The sequence below is a fragment of the Haemorhous mexicanus genome, chromosome 19 (assembly GCF_027477595.1).
Source record: "Haemorhous mexicanus isolate bHaeMex1 chromosome 19, bHaeMex1.pri, whole genome shotgun sequence".
In the NCBI taxonomy this organism is placed as follows: domain Eukaryota; kingdom Metazoa; phylum Chordata; class Aves; order Passeriformes; family Fringillidae; genus Haemorhous; species Haemorhous mexicanus.
Window position 1 is genome coordinate 8,782,956 of NC_082359.1, and position 15,798 is coordinate 8,798,753.

General features: G+C 40.3%; 1 protein-coding gene across 3 annotated transcripts in view; it reads right to left on the minus strand.

The window, feature by feature from the left end:
* Positions 1 to 15,798, minus strand: part of ZNRF3 (zinc and ring finger 3) — a 66,354-nt gene that overhangs the window by 26,843 nt on the left and 23,713 nt on the right. For all 3 annotated transcript variants that reach the window (XM_059863292.1, XM_059863291.1, XM_059863293.1), the window contains exon 2: positions 3,655 to 3,780. In XM_059863292.1, coding sequence (XP_059719275.1) covers positions 3,655 to 3,780 — 126 coding nt within the window. The remainder of the gene's footprint in view (positions 1 to 3,654; positions 3,781 to 15,798) is intronic.

Below are 15,798 nucleotides of genomic sequence, written 5' to 3' on the forward strand. Positions count from 1 at the left end.
TCAGCATTTTCTCACTATCCTGTACTGAAATAAAAAACCAATGGTATTGCTGAATTGTATTTCACAGTCTTGACAGATGTAATTTGTTTTGAAAATTACTGGGGTGGGAGAAGAACAGGGGTTTGCATATTGGAGAGTACAGGACACGTGCAGGTACGGTGGATCACAGAATCCCAGAGTGGTCTGGGCTGGAAGGGACCCTAAAGAACACCCAGTTCCAAGTCCCCAGCCCTGCTAGGATGCAGGCAGGCAATCAGTATTGCAGGCAACCCTGCTTCTCCCTTCCTCCAGCACAGTGCCACTGCTGGAGCAGTGAAGGAGCCTCATTGTGCTGTGTGCAGAGGGAAGGCAGGAATTCCAGGAGGGGAAAGGTTCCCTTTGAAGCACATGGCACGAAGAGCTTCCCAGTGACCATGGCAACAGCTCAGTGGGTTCCCAGCCTGAGAACCAAGTTACTACAGCCATGCCTCAAAACCAAAAAAAGTCTGAAAGAAGGAGAGAGGGGGAGGTGGGGTTGGGGGTGTGGGGGAGAGAAGCTGAAGCAAAATTAGCCTGGCAGAAACTGAGCGGCTCCCTGGTAGGCAAATCCAGCCAATAATGCTGCTCGGGTTCACGGGGTTTCCTTTTCATTTCCAAAAGCTTTCTTCTTCCTCTGTCATTCCCCTTCTAGCCCTATTCAGGAGCTCATAAGATCAGTAAAACCCAGGCCTTTGCTTTGCCTGCATGCAGCATGGCCTCAAACAGGGCTGCACTGTGATCAAAGGTAATGGTAAAACACAGCTGCCACACACACTCCTTGCCTCAACCAAGACCCAGTTTCCACAGGCACTCTTAACAGCAGAGACATTTTTTTAAACACTTTCATTTCCATTATATCATATAAAGAAGGACAAGCAATGACTAAGAAGGATGAGCGATTATAAAATCAATATGAATTACAAATCAATATGAAAATTACAAAATCAATTTGAAAATGGACACATTAAATTCTGTATAGCTACCTGTGGATAAACAACTAGAACAGAACTTCTAAAAACACAGGCCAAAGTTTTACTTTAAAAAAAAAAATTCAAACAAACAAAAATACCACCCCTAAATCAAAACAGACCTCAACAACCAAAACCAACTATAAGAATAAAGCCATACAAAACTTTTCACCAGATTAATGTGTCATACAATTTACCTCTACAGCTTTTAACTAGTCTACATTCTGTTTCACCATATTCCACACTTTTGACAGTATCACCTCTATGATGCTCCACATTGGGGTCAGGTTAAATCAAACTTAATGAGGAACAACTTGTAGGTCTGCACTCCTTGATTTCTTCCTCCTTTTCTATATGGAAAAAATTCCAATTCCTTTCCCTGTTCAAGACCAGCCCTCCTCCATTTTCCTTTCTTTTCCTTCTCCTACTCCCTTCCTTTTCTTTTTCCTTTTCCTTCTATTTTTCCTCTTCTCCCTCCCTCCTTTCCTTTGCTCTCCTTCTCCCATTCCTCTCCCTTTCACATTTTCTTTTAAGTCAGCTGCCAAATCCTAAAAATAACCAGAAGACACATATACACATGCAGCAGGTTTGATATTTACCCTGGCAAAATAGTTTACAGGCCACATTGAATCCTCACATAGCAATTTGTGCACCAAACTTCATGGAAACTGAATTTTTCAGAGACCCAGACAATCATAACACCACTTATTCTCACTGCTAAGATAACCAGGCTTACTGAACTGACAGACCTGAAAGAAGCTCAGGGCTGATGCTCCTGGAGCTATCTGCACTCAACAATATTCCAAGAATTCTGAGAAGTCCTTCTAAATTAGGACATAACTTGAGCAGAGTGAGAACTGAGCAGAAGGGTTGCTAGCAAAAGATGGAGAGGAGAAACTACAGCAGAGAGCATGAAATAGGGAAGAAATATTTCAGGAAGAGAAGAAAATCCAGAACAACGAATGCAGTGCAGTATTGACTAGAACCTTGGCCAGACTTTTTTCACCTGTTGAAACTGACACATTTGGAATTGTCTGCCCTAATTCTCTGGACACACCCTATGTCACATCACCATCATTATGCATCAAAGCAGATGCTACAGAGCTCCTGAAGCAAAGCCACAGTCTGCTGCTCAGCAGGCCAAGCTTTAGGAAGCCAACACCAGCAGATACTGAGCTGAACTTATTCTGGAGATGGGTGTGGCTTTGGGGACAGGAGGAGTATAGAGGACATGGTGGGATATAGGCACATAGCAGTGGGCCAGGTATAGAATTTTAACTTTTTTTTTTTTTGTGCTGGGTACCTCTGCTTCAAGTTTCTTTATCCATTTGCACATCTATTTCATCACATAATTTTCAAGAGCCTCACAGATGGGACTGACCAGACTCCTTCCTGAAATGGCTTGCCTCAGGATTAAACTTATTCCTGGAGTTTGCTTATGGATCAGAAGGCATCCTTCAGGACTGAATCCTCCCTAATTCCCATCCTTACAAGACCTCATCCTCAGATTTTATCTTTCTAAGAACAAAGAAGCAACATCTAGAATTTCTGTGAAACAAAAACAGTTTTCCAAGTTAAAAAAAATAAAGCTGTATTATGCAGAAATTCAATAGAAAGAGAAGCCACTTCTTAAAGAGATGTTTTTCCCCATGTACCACAATTTAAACCTGCAGCAACTTTTAGACAAGCAGATGGCTTCCCATTTCCTTGGAAAGGTGAACTTTTACAAGTTTTGTTTATGAATTTACACAGGCAACTTTTACATTAAAAAATGTCAACCTGCAATTTTATTTTCTGCTTGATCCATTGCTAACCTATAGTCACCAACACAATCCTACCAAATTTAGGCAGCTGGATTTTAGGATGAACCCCTGTTATGCAGTAATTTTCAACTGCTCAGTTACTGGTAGAACTTGTGGCCTGTGCTCTTTCACACACTTTCAAACCCTCTAGACTTCAAATGCCAACATATAAGAACCTCAATACTCAAAACTTCTAAGGCATGAACAAAAGAAGATCACCTTTGTGCTTTCTTTTTTTAACATATCTGGGAGCAGTAATGGCATATTAGTGACTTTACCCCATAAAACAAAGAGAAAAATTTTGCATTTAATTTAAGATTCCAGAGGCCCCATTCCATGGGAAGATTCGAGGATTATGAAAATTTTGATTTTTTTGACCAGTACAATAAGATTCACTTGTTATTAGAGGCATCTGTCCTGCAATGAAAGTGAATAAATCTTTCTAGGTTACAAAGCTTCTCTTTCCCCAGAAAGAGGAAATTAATGTATGCATTCTCAGAAAATGGTGCCTAAGGAAAACCAGGAAGATGCTTTTTCATTTTGACTGCTTTGACCAAGTAGGAATCACAGCTGCAGTTCGTCCCTTCTACTCCAATACTGCTTCTGCTAAAAAGCCATTTTTGCTTTCATCGTTCTTATGTTGCTACAGAACTCAAAAAGGGAATGCTCAGCTCCCCATCACCATCTCTATCAACTGAGTTAGGACAGCATCTTTCCCTGAAGTACCAAGAGTGAAAACAGGCAAAACAGGAATATTTTGTGGAGTAAGGGGAATTTTCCCTGGGTTTATTTCTTGCTGATTTTTCTCCAAAAGGAACTAATCCTTCCAAGAAATATTTACATGCAGCCCCAAGCTATCCCCTTACCTTTCCTAAGACAGTGAGGCATGGCTTAGGCTCCAACTCTGGCTGCTCCAATTTCACCACTCCTACCCAGCCATATTCATACAGGTCTTCCTCATCATTGCTGTTACACAGTCCAAGTGGATGCATCTGAAACAGAATCAAAAAGAAACTTTTAGCCAATCATTAGAATTCAAGACCATACAGACATATAAATAAAAATATTAAGAAATAATAAATTAAAGTATATTTGTTTTAAGTTAACATACACCAGAAAAACTGAAAGGTAAGGCTGCATATATGAAGAATTCAGTATGTTTCTGAAGCATGCCATGAGTACAAAATCTTTGCAATTTTAGGTAAGCTGTCATCTTGCTTTTAAAAAATCATTCAAGGCTAACAATTTAATGTGATTTTAAGTCCTTTGCTCAGATATAAAACTCTTAACTACAAAGGCCCCTCTTGGTATTACAAACCACCTTTCCTTGCAAACCGATGGAAATAATACAAAATGCTTGGCAGAGTCCCTTCTAAAAGCTTTACACATCATTAAGATCCAGACCCCATGTTTCAGAGCTATTATCACCTTTTTTTTTTAATAATTGCACAGTATTAACAGGCTGTCATCCTTTGAAACAAGCCTGTCATGTAAGCCAAAGTAAGATACAAGAAACTTCCTAACCATTGTGAAGCATTCTCTATTGTTTCCTGAACCCAAATGATGTGGGGGGTAAGGCTATCATGAAGTGAGAAACTTCAGCCTCCTTTCAGACATTTGTGTTTCTTACTCTAGGCAACAATATGTCTTTGTTTTAACTTCAAATATTTAATCTGTTCCTCCTCCTTCCAACACTTGGTGTAGTTACTCTAATTAGAGTAGTTACTCTAATTTTATTACAGCAAGGATATTCTTACACATCATTTGTCTTTTCCAAATCTGCTGTCCTTCCTCAGGATAATATCTTTGTGTATAAACTAGAGTGTCACACATCTCACTTCTTGTACTGTATACTGTCTTCTCCTTGTTCTCTTTTCCCTTGGATGTTTCACAGACCCTTGTCTGTTTCCCAGGCTTTAATATATATTCAGAGGTCTGTGCAAAAAAAAAAAGCCTGTACTTCATCCAGTTTAGTGTCTTTCCTTAAATCTCAACTTTATCAAACTAGCTGAAGAAAACCAGGAACTGATACCAACACTATGACAACTCTGCTTTCTGGTAGCTGATTATAATAGGAGGAGATTATACTGCTCAATAATTTACATATATATACCCCTCACTAATCCATGCAAAGTAGCACCATGTAATGGCCCCTAATCCTACCATCACTTCTGCATCACCAGCTTGTCGTTTTGTCCTTTTCTCCTTTTCTCCCATGTCTTGTACCCTGACTTCCATTTTGCAAGTGATACAATACATGGAGTGCTATTTATATTATCTTGTGGGGCCCTAACTTTCTGAATAACTTGGGTGATTACTGTAAAATATGTGAAACATGACAGTGAACTGACACAATACAGGGATTTTCCTACCACTTGTTATTTTTCAAGATTCATCACCAATCCATTCCAAGAATAAAAAACAAGCCACACTGTACTAGGTAGGCTCCTAATTTAGCCTCTCTCCTTTTCTTTTTCCCCTAAATGAGTTACTATCACACACTGCTGAGCTGTCTACTATCTCACATGGATGAGCAATTTAACTTAGTGCTAAAAGCTTGGGGGAAGTACTATCACTGGAAGATAAACCACTCCATAAACTCAGTATCTGATGGATAAACTCTTCAGCACAGACGTAAAAACAGAGGATGGAGTCAGGCAGAGTGCTCTCTCCTAAACTGCCAGGGCAGATATACCAACATAATCAACCCCACAGAGAGTCCACAGGATCCTTTAAGCAAACACAAAGCTTTAATCAATATTAAGCATCTAAAGAAACAGAACCATTTCCTTGATGTAATTCCCTTGATATAGGGTGTATCAATTGAGCTTTGAAACCATAACCCATATCTAAGAAGTTTCTAGTTCAAAATCCTTGAAATATGCTGGGGCACTTTGCACATGCCTGAAAGGGTAGAACTGAAACCACCACTCAGGTGCTTTTATCCAAGGTTACAAAATCTGTATACATTGCTGAGAGTCTAAAATAACTTTTAAAAGAGCTGCAGCAATTTTATGTGGGTTAGTGTTACAGGGCAGACAAACATTAAACCAACAGATGAAGAATACTTTGCTCTGTAACTCTATCACCTAAAAAGTCCTGATGATTAAAAGAGAACTTTCACCCTTTTGCCCTTTTTTTATGTCTGCCAGGATAAGGCTTTATAGTATTACAAAATGCTGTATGAACAGCTCAGGATCTTTCTACACACAGTCTCGTGTATAGAAAAGCTTTGGTCTTTTTTCCCCAACCACAGAATAAATAACAGCTCTACCCACTTTAGTCCAGAGAAGAAGGACTAAAGAAGGTAGAAGGCCAAAAGAACAGAAAATTCTTTCCACTGCCACTTTCCTCAGGAATACTGTTATTCTGTACCAGCTTCCAAGTGTGAATGACCCTCTGGATCAGACTCACTCTGCAGTTTTGTCCCTGGAAATCAGTATAAACCTGAAAGAGCTTCCTCTCTTCCTTTTATAAACATGTATTAAAGACACAGAAAAAGCCCAGAATCAGCACCAAGGCCAATAAGACATGGGCTTCAATGACAGAAAACTTTCTGTCCAGAAAAGCACTCCAGCCCTCCAAGCCACAAGCAGTTGGTAGATTCTGCTTGGATACCACAAGCTTACATTGCAGTGATCTCTGTAGATCATGACAGATAAAATATACTGTAATTTTCCAAACCAGAGATATCAATTAGAAGTGCAACAAGAGCATGTGAATTGAAGAATTCAAGCCTGAAACACTGGTGTTACTTCTGATTAAGTGCCCACATGGAATGAAACACCATTCACTGGGGCTGATGGTGCTTATGACAGGACTCAACCAGTGCAAGTGTATGCCATGTTCTCGTGGTTTCCTGTCACAACACAAGTGAATTAATCACTGGATCACAGAACACAAAAAAGTTAGGCTAAATGAAAATATCTGTCAGGCACAGGGAGGATCCAGGGTGTTTCTCCATCACAGACATTTTTTACTTTTAACACACTAAACAAAAGAGATGATGGACAACCCACAATGGCAACAATAAAACTAATTATCTGTGAGGTGGAAAATTATCAGTAGTTTCAAACTGTCACAGTAAAAAGCAAATTCAAAATACTACAGTGCACAAGCCTCTAAAAAGGAGGAGGACTATTCAGGCTTTTTGTGAAAACTTGAACTCTTTATTGCTGTACAGCCTGGAACAACAGACACTCCATATAGCTTTCCCACCTGGAATGCACTTGGCATGGATTCATCTCTGTCCACATGAATTCACATTCCTTCACTAGACAGGCTTTTGAAATAAAATTTATGAGATTTTGCAGTGCTCAAAAGAAAACATAAAAAACGAGTCAACCTGAATAGGAACTCTGTCATCAGGGAAAGCTTTCTCCTAAACCAGGTGTAGCCTCTGGTAGCTGAAAGGAAGAGAGTTCCTTTCCTGGCTTACCCCAGGAGTATGGAAGCAGAGTCTGATAACTCAGTTCAGACCTCAGACACTTTTGGTCACCCAGCCCCTCAGTGTCCTGCCACCACTTCCAAGCTCTAGGTCTTGTTTCCTTCCTCCAATCCCTTTTCCCAGGGAAGCTTCTTCTAAAGGAAGGATCCGAAGTCTGAAGTGTATCAAGGCTCAAGTGAAATTAAGGCAACCAAACAATGTGTTTTACAGGAAGCAGAAAACCATTAGTACACCTCTGCTGGGAGATCTGTAGTAAGCATCTCCCCTGTCAAACCAGACTTATTAAAACACAAAAAGTGGACTGAGTGTACATGCTTTATCCAAAATGCAGTAAGTCACCAAACAGATTTTGAACAAATAACTTCATTCACCAAAAAGTACTGGAGGATGCAGAGTGTCTGATTCAGAAACAACCCACTATTTTGGTGCTAGACTCTCAGAAGTTGGATGGAATAGAGGAAAAAGGGGCACACTCACAAATACAGACCTATTCCTTGGAGATGCAGAGAATTAGGCAACCATTAGGAGCTCAAACAGGCAAGAGATGTCAAGACTAACAAGTATATTAACAGCAAGAAGAATTGCAAACAATAAATGTCTGCTCTTGAATGGGGTTGGCACAAAGCAGTAACAAAGCAAGCAACCAACAGCTGTAAGGAGGATGGAGTTAGGAATCATCCATGCAAACCTGGCATAAGGTGTCCAAGGAATCAGAGGATGCCTCCAGATGTCTAATTAGAGCTGGCTGCTGCAATTGCAACATCAAGCTCTATTATTTTTCACAGGTCATGGAGATTGGGAGAAGACCCCTGATGCTAGGAAAAGAATGCCACACTCATCTGCAAAATCCAAGAAGACAGATCTGGAAACCTTTCTCCACTTACTCTTCTGTATTAGCACAGCAAGCTGTTACCAGAAACTGATTTAAGGTTCTTGACTGCAATATTCCAACCCAGCATTACTAAGACTTCACCAGAAAGAAAAGGCTCAGGCCTTAACTCCACTGTGTCATGCTGTTAGAAAAAGGCTTCAGTAGAATGTGCCATTACACATAAGCATTTCAAAACTGTACAAATAGGGGGAGGAATTTTTTAAGAACTAAAGATTAGGGTTTCTTTTAAGAAAAGTTAGGCATTGCTATTGTTTCTCATGATAAAACATGAGGGTTTTTATGCTGGCTGCAGCTGGAACACAGCAGCCTTTTTGGAAAAGGTGAAAGCCAGAAGCATTTCCCCATCCTTCTGCAGCTTTGCCATGCAGAGAAGAAGGTTTATTCCCCAGCACAAGTAGCAAACTCCATTAGGATATGGTTTCTTTTCCCTTTCAGGGATATTTTTTTCTGTTTTAAAGAAGTACACATCCTGCAAAAAACCAAACTGCCACAAAATGTAACATGATAGGACCTGAGCATTTCAGCAGGGCGCTTTTCTTGGCTATCAGTTGTGACCATGCTGTCCAGCCCAGTGGTCAGCACTGAACCCACAAGCGGCTTCCACTCCACTTTCTCTACAGCAAGAGCATCAGGCATTCCTGAAATCCTCTCACAGTCCACTTACTCCAGGAAGTATGCCAAAAGGGATGATGAGAAATCCAGCCTGTGCTGTAATTGAATGTAAAACCAGAGATACTCAGTTGAACACATCCACCATGTAGGAGAGGCCAGGCACATTCTACAATGAAGACTGGCCACTGCTACACAAAGTCCACCAGATCCTGTGAAAAGGAGCAGTAAGTTTTGAAGAGCAGCCAAAGGAGGTTTTGTTAACTAGGGAAGCAGATCTTAGCACTGATCTAGTTCATCAGCAAACTCAATTCACCTGTGCCATGGTCCAGCTTCAAATCCCTAAGGAGAGGGAGAGAACTGCCTGAAAGACATTCCCAGGCATCCTCCTGCTAGGACTGTCCCAGCTCAGAGACACTACAGATACCCACAGCATGTGCACAGTAACACATGTTTACAAAGCTAAACTCAGCACATTTGCACCAGATTTGCTGCACAAGCAGGGATTGTACAGCCTAAGCTTTGCAGCTGAGCAATCTATTGCAACAAAGCAGCTGGACATAATTGTTCCAAACACTTTGCAAAGGAAGCTCCTGGTCCATTCAAACAGAGAACTGGGGTCTCCTTCCTTTAAAGCATCTCAAAAAGCAAAACTCCTATGAAAGGATGTACCTACTATAGACAATTTGAAGGAAGATTTCTTCTCTCAGGAATTTAAGTGCTTTGATTACACTGAGTTCTCCTACCATAGTATTGACAGAACCAAAGGAGAACAAAATCATATTTACAATTGTGACTTCCCCCCCACCCACTTTAAATTGGTGGAAAGATGCTGGCAAAAAGTGAAGGCATAATGTCACTAAGGATGGGAGAAACTAGAGAGAAAATCTGGAAAAAAATGATACCTTCATAAATTACTTTCAGCAGAAGAAGGCCAGTAGCTACATGATAAAACAAAATAATTTCTGGCTCTATAACAAACAAGACAGACCCCCAAAACACACTAATTACCAAAACTTTAGACATAATCATAACTGGCTGGGAAAAGCAAGATAATCTTACATCTCCTGAAAAACTGCATTTGTCCCACAGCACTCAAGCAGGGACTAATAACTGAAAATATCAGGTCACTGCCATATAACTTCCTTGGCTTAAGTTAAAGGTCTGATATGGAGTTACAAATACTTTGCAACTCAGTTTTCTAGCAGAAAATGGAGTAGGAAGTATGAAGACACCCTGACAAGGACTGTACAACATAATGGGATTTGTTCAACCTTAGGGAGTGTTTGGGGCCCAGAAAGAATGAATACAACCAATCAACAACAACAAAACCCAAACAAACAACAACAAAACCAAACCAAACACTAAACCCCAAACAAACAAGCTACCAAACCCAGCTGACGGAAGCTGTTCATATGAGGAACCCTAAAAGAAATTTCCCTCTGCATTCCTTTCCCAAAAACACAGAAGATGCACATTTAGAAAATCTGGCTGGGATGAAAATTCCAAGACTTTTAGGAGGGAATCAGAAGACAACACACACACGTGCACATACAGAGAAGGTAGGATTTCATTTTAGAAAAGCACACAGCTCTGAGAAGTCTCAAAACTATTCATCTGCCAATTGACTTTTAGCAAGGAAGTTTAACAGATTGACAGATCTGATGCTGACCCAAAATTTCACAGTACTGAGACTCCAGACCAGCAGTGACTGTTCTTTGTATGTGCACACTGATTTGAGACATCCAAACTCACTGCAGTTCATTTTTCTGACACCTGAACTGGTCTAGATCCTGGCTTTCCAGGCAGTCCTTGATGAGGTAAGAGGTGACCCCTGACAAGAGAAGACATTATTTTGTGTATTTTGCAATAAGCTACTAACAAGCAGAGCTGGTTTGCTTGCATTCAGGTTTGTGGGGAACTTTGCTAGACAGAGAAGGGTAGGGAAGGAGAGAAAGAGGAGTTAAAAATAACACAAATTATTTCTGTGGCATCATTTGGGTTAGAAAGTGAAGATCCAATTAAACAGCAGTATGAGAATATACTAATTACATCTGCAGATCACAGATACCCCCCACACCCTATTCTTCTAATTCTGGGTGGAATGCTGCACTGAGGCATTCTAGCTGCATACACAGGTACATCCAGATTATTTTCTTCATGTGTACTGTAAAATACCCTCAAACAGATATTACTCCTGCCTTTATTCATCAATATTCCACATCAATATCAACTACCATTTTGCTGTCCTTGCCACACTTCGATGCAGATTAATTTCGTAATTGAGAAAATTTGAAAAAGGAGATGGTGAAATTTGTACAAGTGTGTAAACACTGTTACTTACAATGCTCTGTCCTAAATAACCTCACCTGTTCACCTTTCACCATAGTGAAAATTGGATGTGTTTGATCCCCTCTAATACCATACTTCTTACCCTACAGCTACTGCCCCTACAAGACCCTCATGAAGGATGTTCTCAGTATTTAGCAAAGTCTCATTGTCTGGATTTCCAGAAGCAGTCAGTGTCCATGCAAAATGTGACCCAGGCACAGAGCTCTAGTGCATCCCTTGCCATCTCACAAGGTGGTGTCCCCAAGAGGAAGCATTCACTGGGGCAAGAGGGAGGGAAGAGCAACAGAGAACGTGCACACAGAGAAAGGCTGCACTACACCTAAGAACAATATTGTACTTAAAAAGAGGGATGGGGGAAGGGAACCAATGTGAGTAGATTGTTACAGAAGAACACAGAGTCCTTACCACAATACTAATCAAACTTCCTCTGTCCCATATACACATGCCAAACAGGAACTCTGTATTTCTGCCAGAAACCATTTTCCATATGCATGACAACATTTTATCTATATAGAGAGGTAAAAGCCACAGAGGGGGGAAAAAAAAAAGGTGAGAATGCAGAAAGAAATGAGGCTTAAAATGCACAACACTCCATTCCATCCCCCTTCCCCTCACGCCAACCTCTCATCTATAATCCAACACAAGAGAGACAACAGGCAAACAGCAAGAGGTCATCTTCAAAGGGCTGGTTGCCAAGGGAGGCCAGTGGAAAGAGCGAAGGCATGTCCTCATCAAAGTCCAGCAGCTGTGGGAGAGCCACAGAGGTGCAGCTTCCCCTGGGGCTGCAGTGAAATTCAGAGATGGAGGATAAAGCTGGAGCTGGCAGTATAAAGTGGGCAGCTTTGCACTTTGCTTCAGGGGAAGCACAAAAGAGAAGGGTTAGGATATTTTAATCCTTCTCTCCACCCATTTTTGCACTCGAGATACTTGAACTACTGTTTAAACTCATCTAGATACATTGTGTAAAATATGCTGCAGTAGGCAGAAGGCAGCAGCAAGGATCAGCTTTCTACCGAGTTCAAAATTAAAATTTTATCTCAGTGACTATGCTTAGAAGAGGGATGGAAAAGGTACAGCAGATAATGCACAGCCAGCTGTAGTTTCATTACTGCTCACAGAAAACATAAATACCTCTTCACAGTTGGAGCCTTGGGAGGCAGTCACACAATAAGCACTGCCTGCAAACACTACCCAACAAAATATGTGTTATTTTTCTATTTGTTATTCCAGTGGAATAACAAATAACAGACTCCTGGCTACCTGCAATATTTGCAAAAAATTAGAAGGCAACCTAAGAGCAATCCCAGACTCTGCTTTTCAGAATTCTCATAACTTTTTGAGGCATTTTTATTAAATGATGACCAAATGTAAAAATTAAGCCCCTAGCCCTCAAATATAGGAAAAGCAGCTGCAAATGCAAGCAGTGAAATCTAACAGATGAATTAAAATCTGAACACAAAGAAGTATCAAAATTGCTCTATTATGAACAAAAAAATTTAAAATTCAAGAAATAATTAAAATTTTAACGTTGTAGTTCTCAAAAGCCAGGAGATACTCTATTTTAGAAAACTCATTTTTTCCCTGATAGAACCAGTAGTTTGTTCTAATGTTCTCTTAAGTGTCTTAATTAGCTGACAGAGCTTAAAAATACAGTTGATGAATTATCAACTAATGGTGGGATAGAAATAATTTCATTATATTTACCTCCCACATCATGCTCAGTATCTTCCCCAAAACAGACAAAGAAGGGAAGCAGCTGGCATCTGCTAAGGATGAACAGACACAATTCTTGAGCGTGTGTTTTGGAGCATGAAGTCTCAGTTGCTGTCAGCACAGTAACAGCCTGAGTGCTAATTCAAATGGCACCAAAGCTACATGGTTTGAACAAATCCTCTGGGTTGCAGTAGAAAAAAGCTGTCAGCAAAAAAAGGTTTTAATATTTAGAAAATTCTTGATCACTACCCTTGACAGCAAGTCAGTTAAGAAGTACCATTAGGGAAGGAAAGACAGATACAGTCAGCTTTAGTCAGCATGAAAAATAAGTTTTCTCAAGGCTGAAATGTAATAGTTCACAGCCTAAAGATCAACTCTGTTCCTCAGTTTAGTATGGGAACTGATTTTTTAATACTTACATGCACACTCTTTCCAGAGTCTATGAACTATACAATCTCTGGCCAAGAGAAAAGTTCCTTCAGCCTGTGCTGCACAAGATGCTCTTTAAACTTTTTGAACATGATGAAAACTGAACAACCTAAAACAGAACACTGGTTTTGTGTCTTTCAGAATGATGTGATGGAGACAAACAAACCCCCATCTCAGAGCTGTGCTCTCAGCTCAGTGGTGGAATAGGGATTTCCCAGCTCCCAGAGCCCGCAGCACACCCCCAGGCACAGGCCCAGCAGAGGTGGGATTCCAGCAGTGCCTGCTCCCACTGCCCAGACCAGACTTTCCAGCACCCACTCTTCTTCTTCACACTCTCCCCCAGCTGCTCCTCCCGCACTGCATTATTTCTAAGGAATTGTATTTATTCCTCTGTCTTGATATGAAAGTACCTGTGCTGCATGCTCTGTTTAGTCTGTCCTCATTCCTCTGCCATAAAACCAGTTCTGACCCAGTCTACTGCAAATCCCTTCACACACCTCTCCCTCAAAACATTAGAGGAAAAAAAATATTGGAATCAGCTATGGGTATTATGGGTCTTCTTTACTTCTCTGTTATGCTGCTATTAGACTATTTAGGACACCAACCCTTACTTCTTACCTTTGCACAGATTTCTGTGAAGCTTTACCTTTAAGGTATCTAAATTTGAGGATAACTATCATATTCTTGTGTTGAATTTTGTCATAAGTTACAAAGCACTCTCCTGGTCTCTACATTAAACTTTAGCTTACACTGCAAAAACCAAAAAATGTTCCAAGAAAATCTTTGTGACAGTTTACAATCTGAAGGTTCATCTTCAATTGTTTCTCAAAGTTTGCCTTTTGGTCAGATTCTTTACCTTTTATAAGCCATTCTGAACCAATACACAAACCAGTAAAGTTTACAGAAGTTCTGTTTCCAACTCCAGCTGTCACATGCCTTCTCATATCCCTCTTTCCCTACTTTGTGCTCCAAGCTTTCTTCTCCAAAACTTATCATTTGACCTTCCTTTCATGTGATAACCTGGATTACTTCAATGGATTGTACTCAACTTATGCCCATGGGAAAACATTTTAAGGTGCTAGGTAACTTTCAGAATGAAAGGACCCAAAAGGGAAAGCAGAGGTCTCCAAATAGGTACTGTTTGCTTCCAAAGTGTCTCCTCTTTCTGCAGCATCAAGTTCTCAAGAAATTACTTCCACAGCACCCTTCATGCTCTGTACCAGCTTTGCACATTTTCTGGCAAAATCCAAACATCACACCCTGTTTTATGTGCACTTCTTTGTCAGTTCCAATCAGCACAATCTCTCTGACCTATATCCTGTGGAAACAAGGTGAAGCCAAAGTCTCCTCTGTGGCTACACAAGATGAGGCTCAAGAACAGGATGTAACAACAGAACAAAACTCCTTTACTGGAAGGTGAGATGCCCCTGCCCAGAGAGGAACTGAGTCCTTTAAAAGAAGTACAGGCCAGTATGTAAATCAGGTGCCAAGAGTTGCTCCTGAAAACATATTAAGGTTTAACATTTGGCTATTTCCATAAAAGAAAAATACCTGCTGCACTGGCTTCTCCATTTCAGGCAAAGCAATGAGTAATGCACTGTTTCAACACTTTCCATTACAAGAATTCAGTGCACATTGCAATCTTTCATGTTAGCAGACAGAAAGCACTCAAATCCACTGGGGAAAAAACGCCCTTCTTAAAAACTACCACCTGATGGCAGCCTGTGGCTTCGCTCCTATTGTTCCAAGTGGCAACTGGCAACCATTTTGAGTGAGATTAGCTCTACCCTGAGTCACCACTGAAGAATGCTCTGTACTAGAGAGAATGACTTGAAAATAAAAAGCTATGCTTAATTCTAACGTAGCACATTGCTGAACTAGTCTCTGCAAACATTTCACACGCTGTGAAATTCATCCTCCCTCTTTCAAGCCTGATTTGTTTTGTTTTGCACAGGAAATAACCAAGTTAAATGTAACACAGGCTCCACAACTCAGTCCAGTGCACAATTCATACAGATCAAAAGCTGACTTGATGGCCAGTTTCACTCCCTGCTCACAGCCTATGCTTTGACATCTTGAACCAGAATCAGAACTATTCTGCACTCAACTAATTATCACTTCTTTGTTCTTTTTAATTTATCAAAGGCACTTGCAGGAACTTAGCACTTGGTGCCTGGAGGATTCAATTAATGTTATTTAAAGTCAAACGAACAATAATAGAAGTTTCTGGAATTCTGGAGAGCTGGTGCACTCCCTTTTCATTACAAGGGGTTTATTCCTAATCTAAGAGCAAAATTCAATTCCACTTGGAATAAAAATCTACAAGAAGTGAACTGTTTTACAGAACAGTAACCCAAAACAGGTTTTCCCAGCTTTTTCTGAGAAATATTAATGTACATACTTTATCATATTATAGCACCCTATGTATGGGTGGAAAAAACAGGTACCAGAAGTTTCTAAAGTTAGATTTTTACCATAATTAAAATAATTAAAATCATGAGCCCAATTCAGCCTTCAGTTTCAGATGCTTGTGCTGTATTTCAGGAGACATCAGAAGTTCTTCCTCCT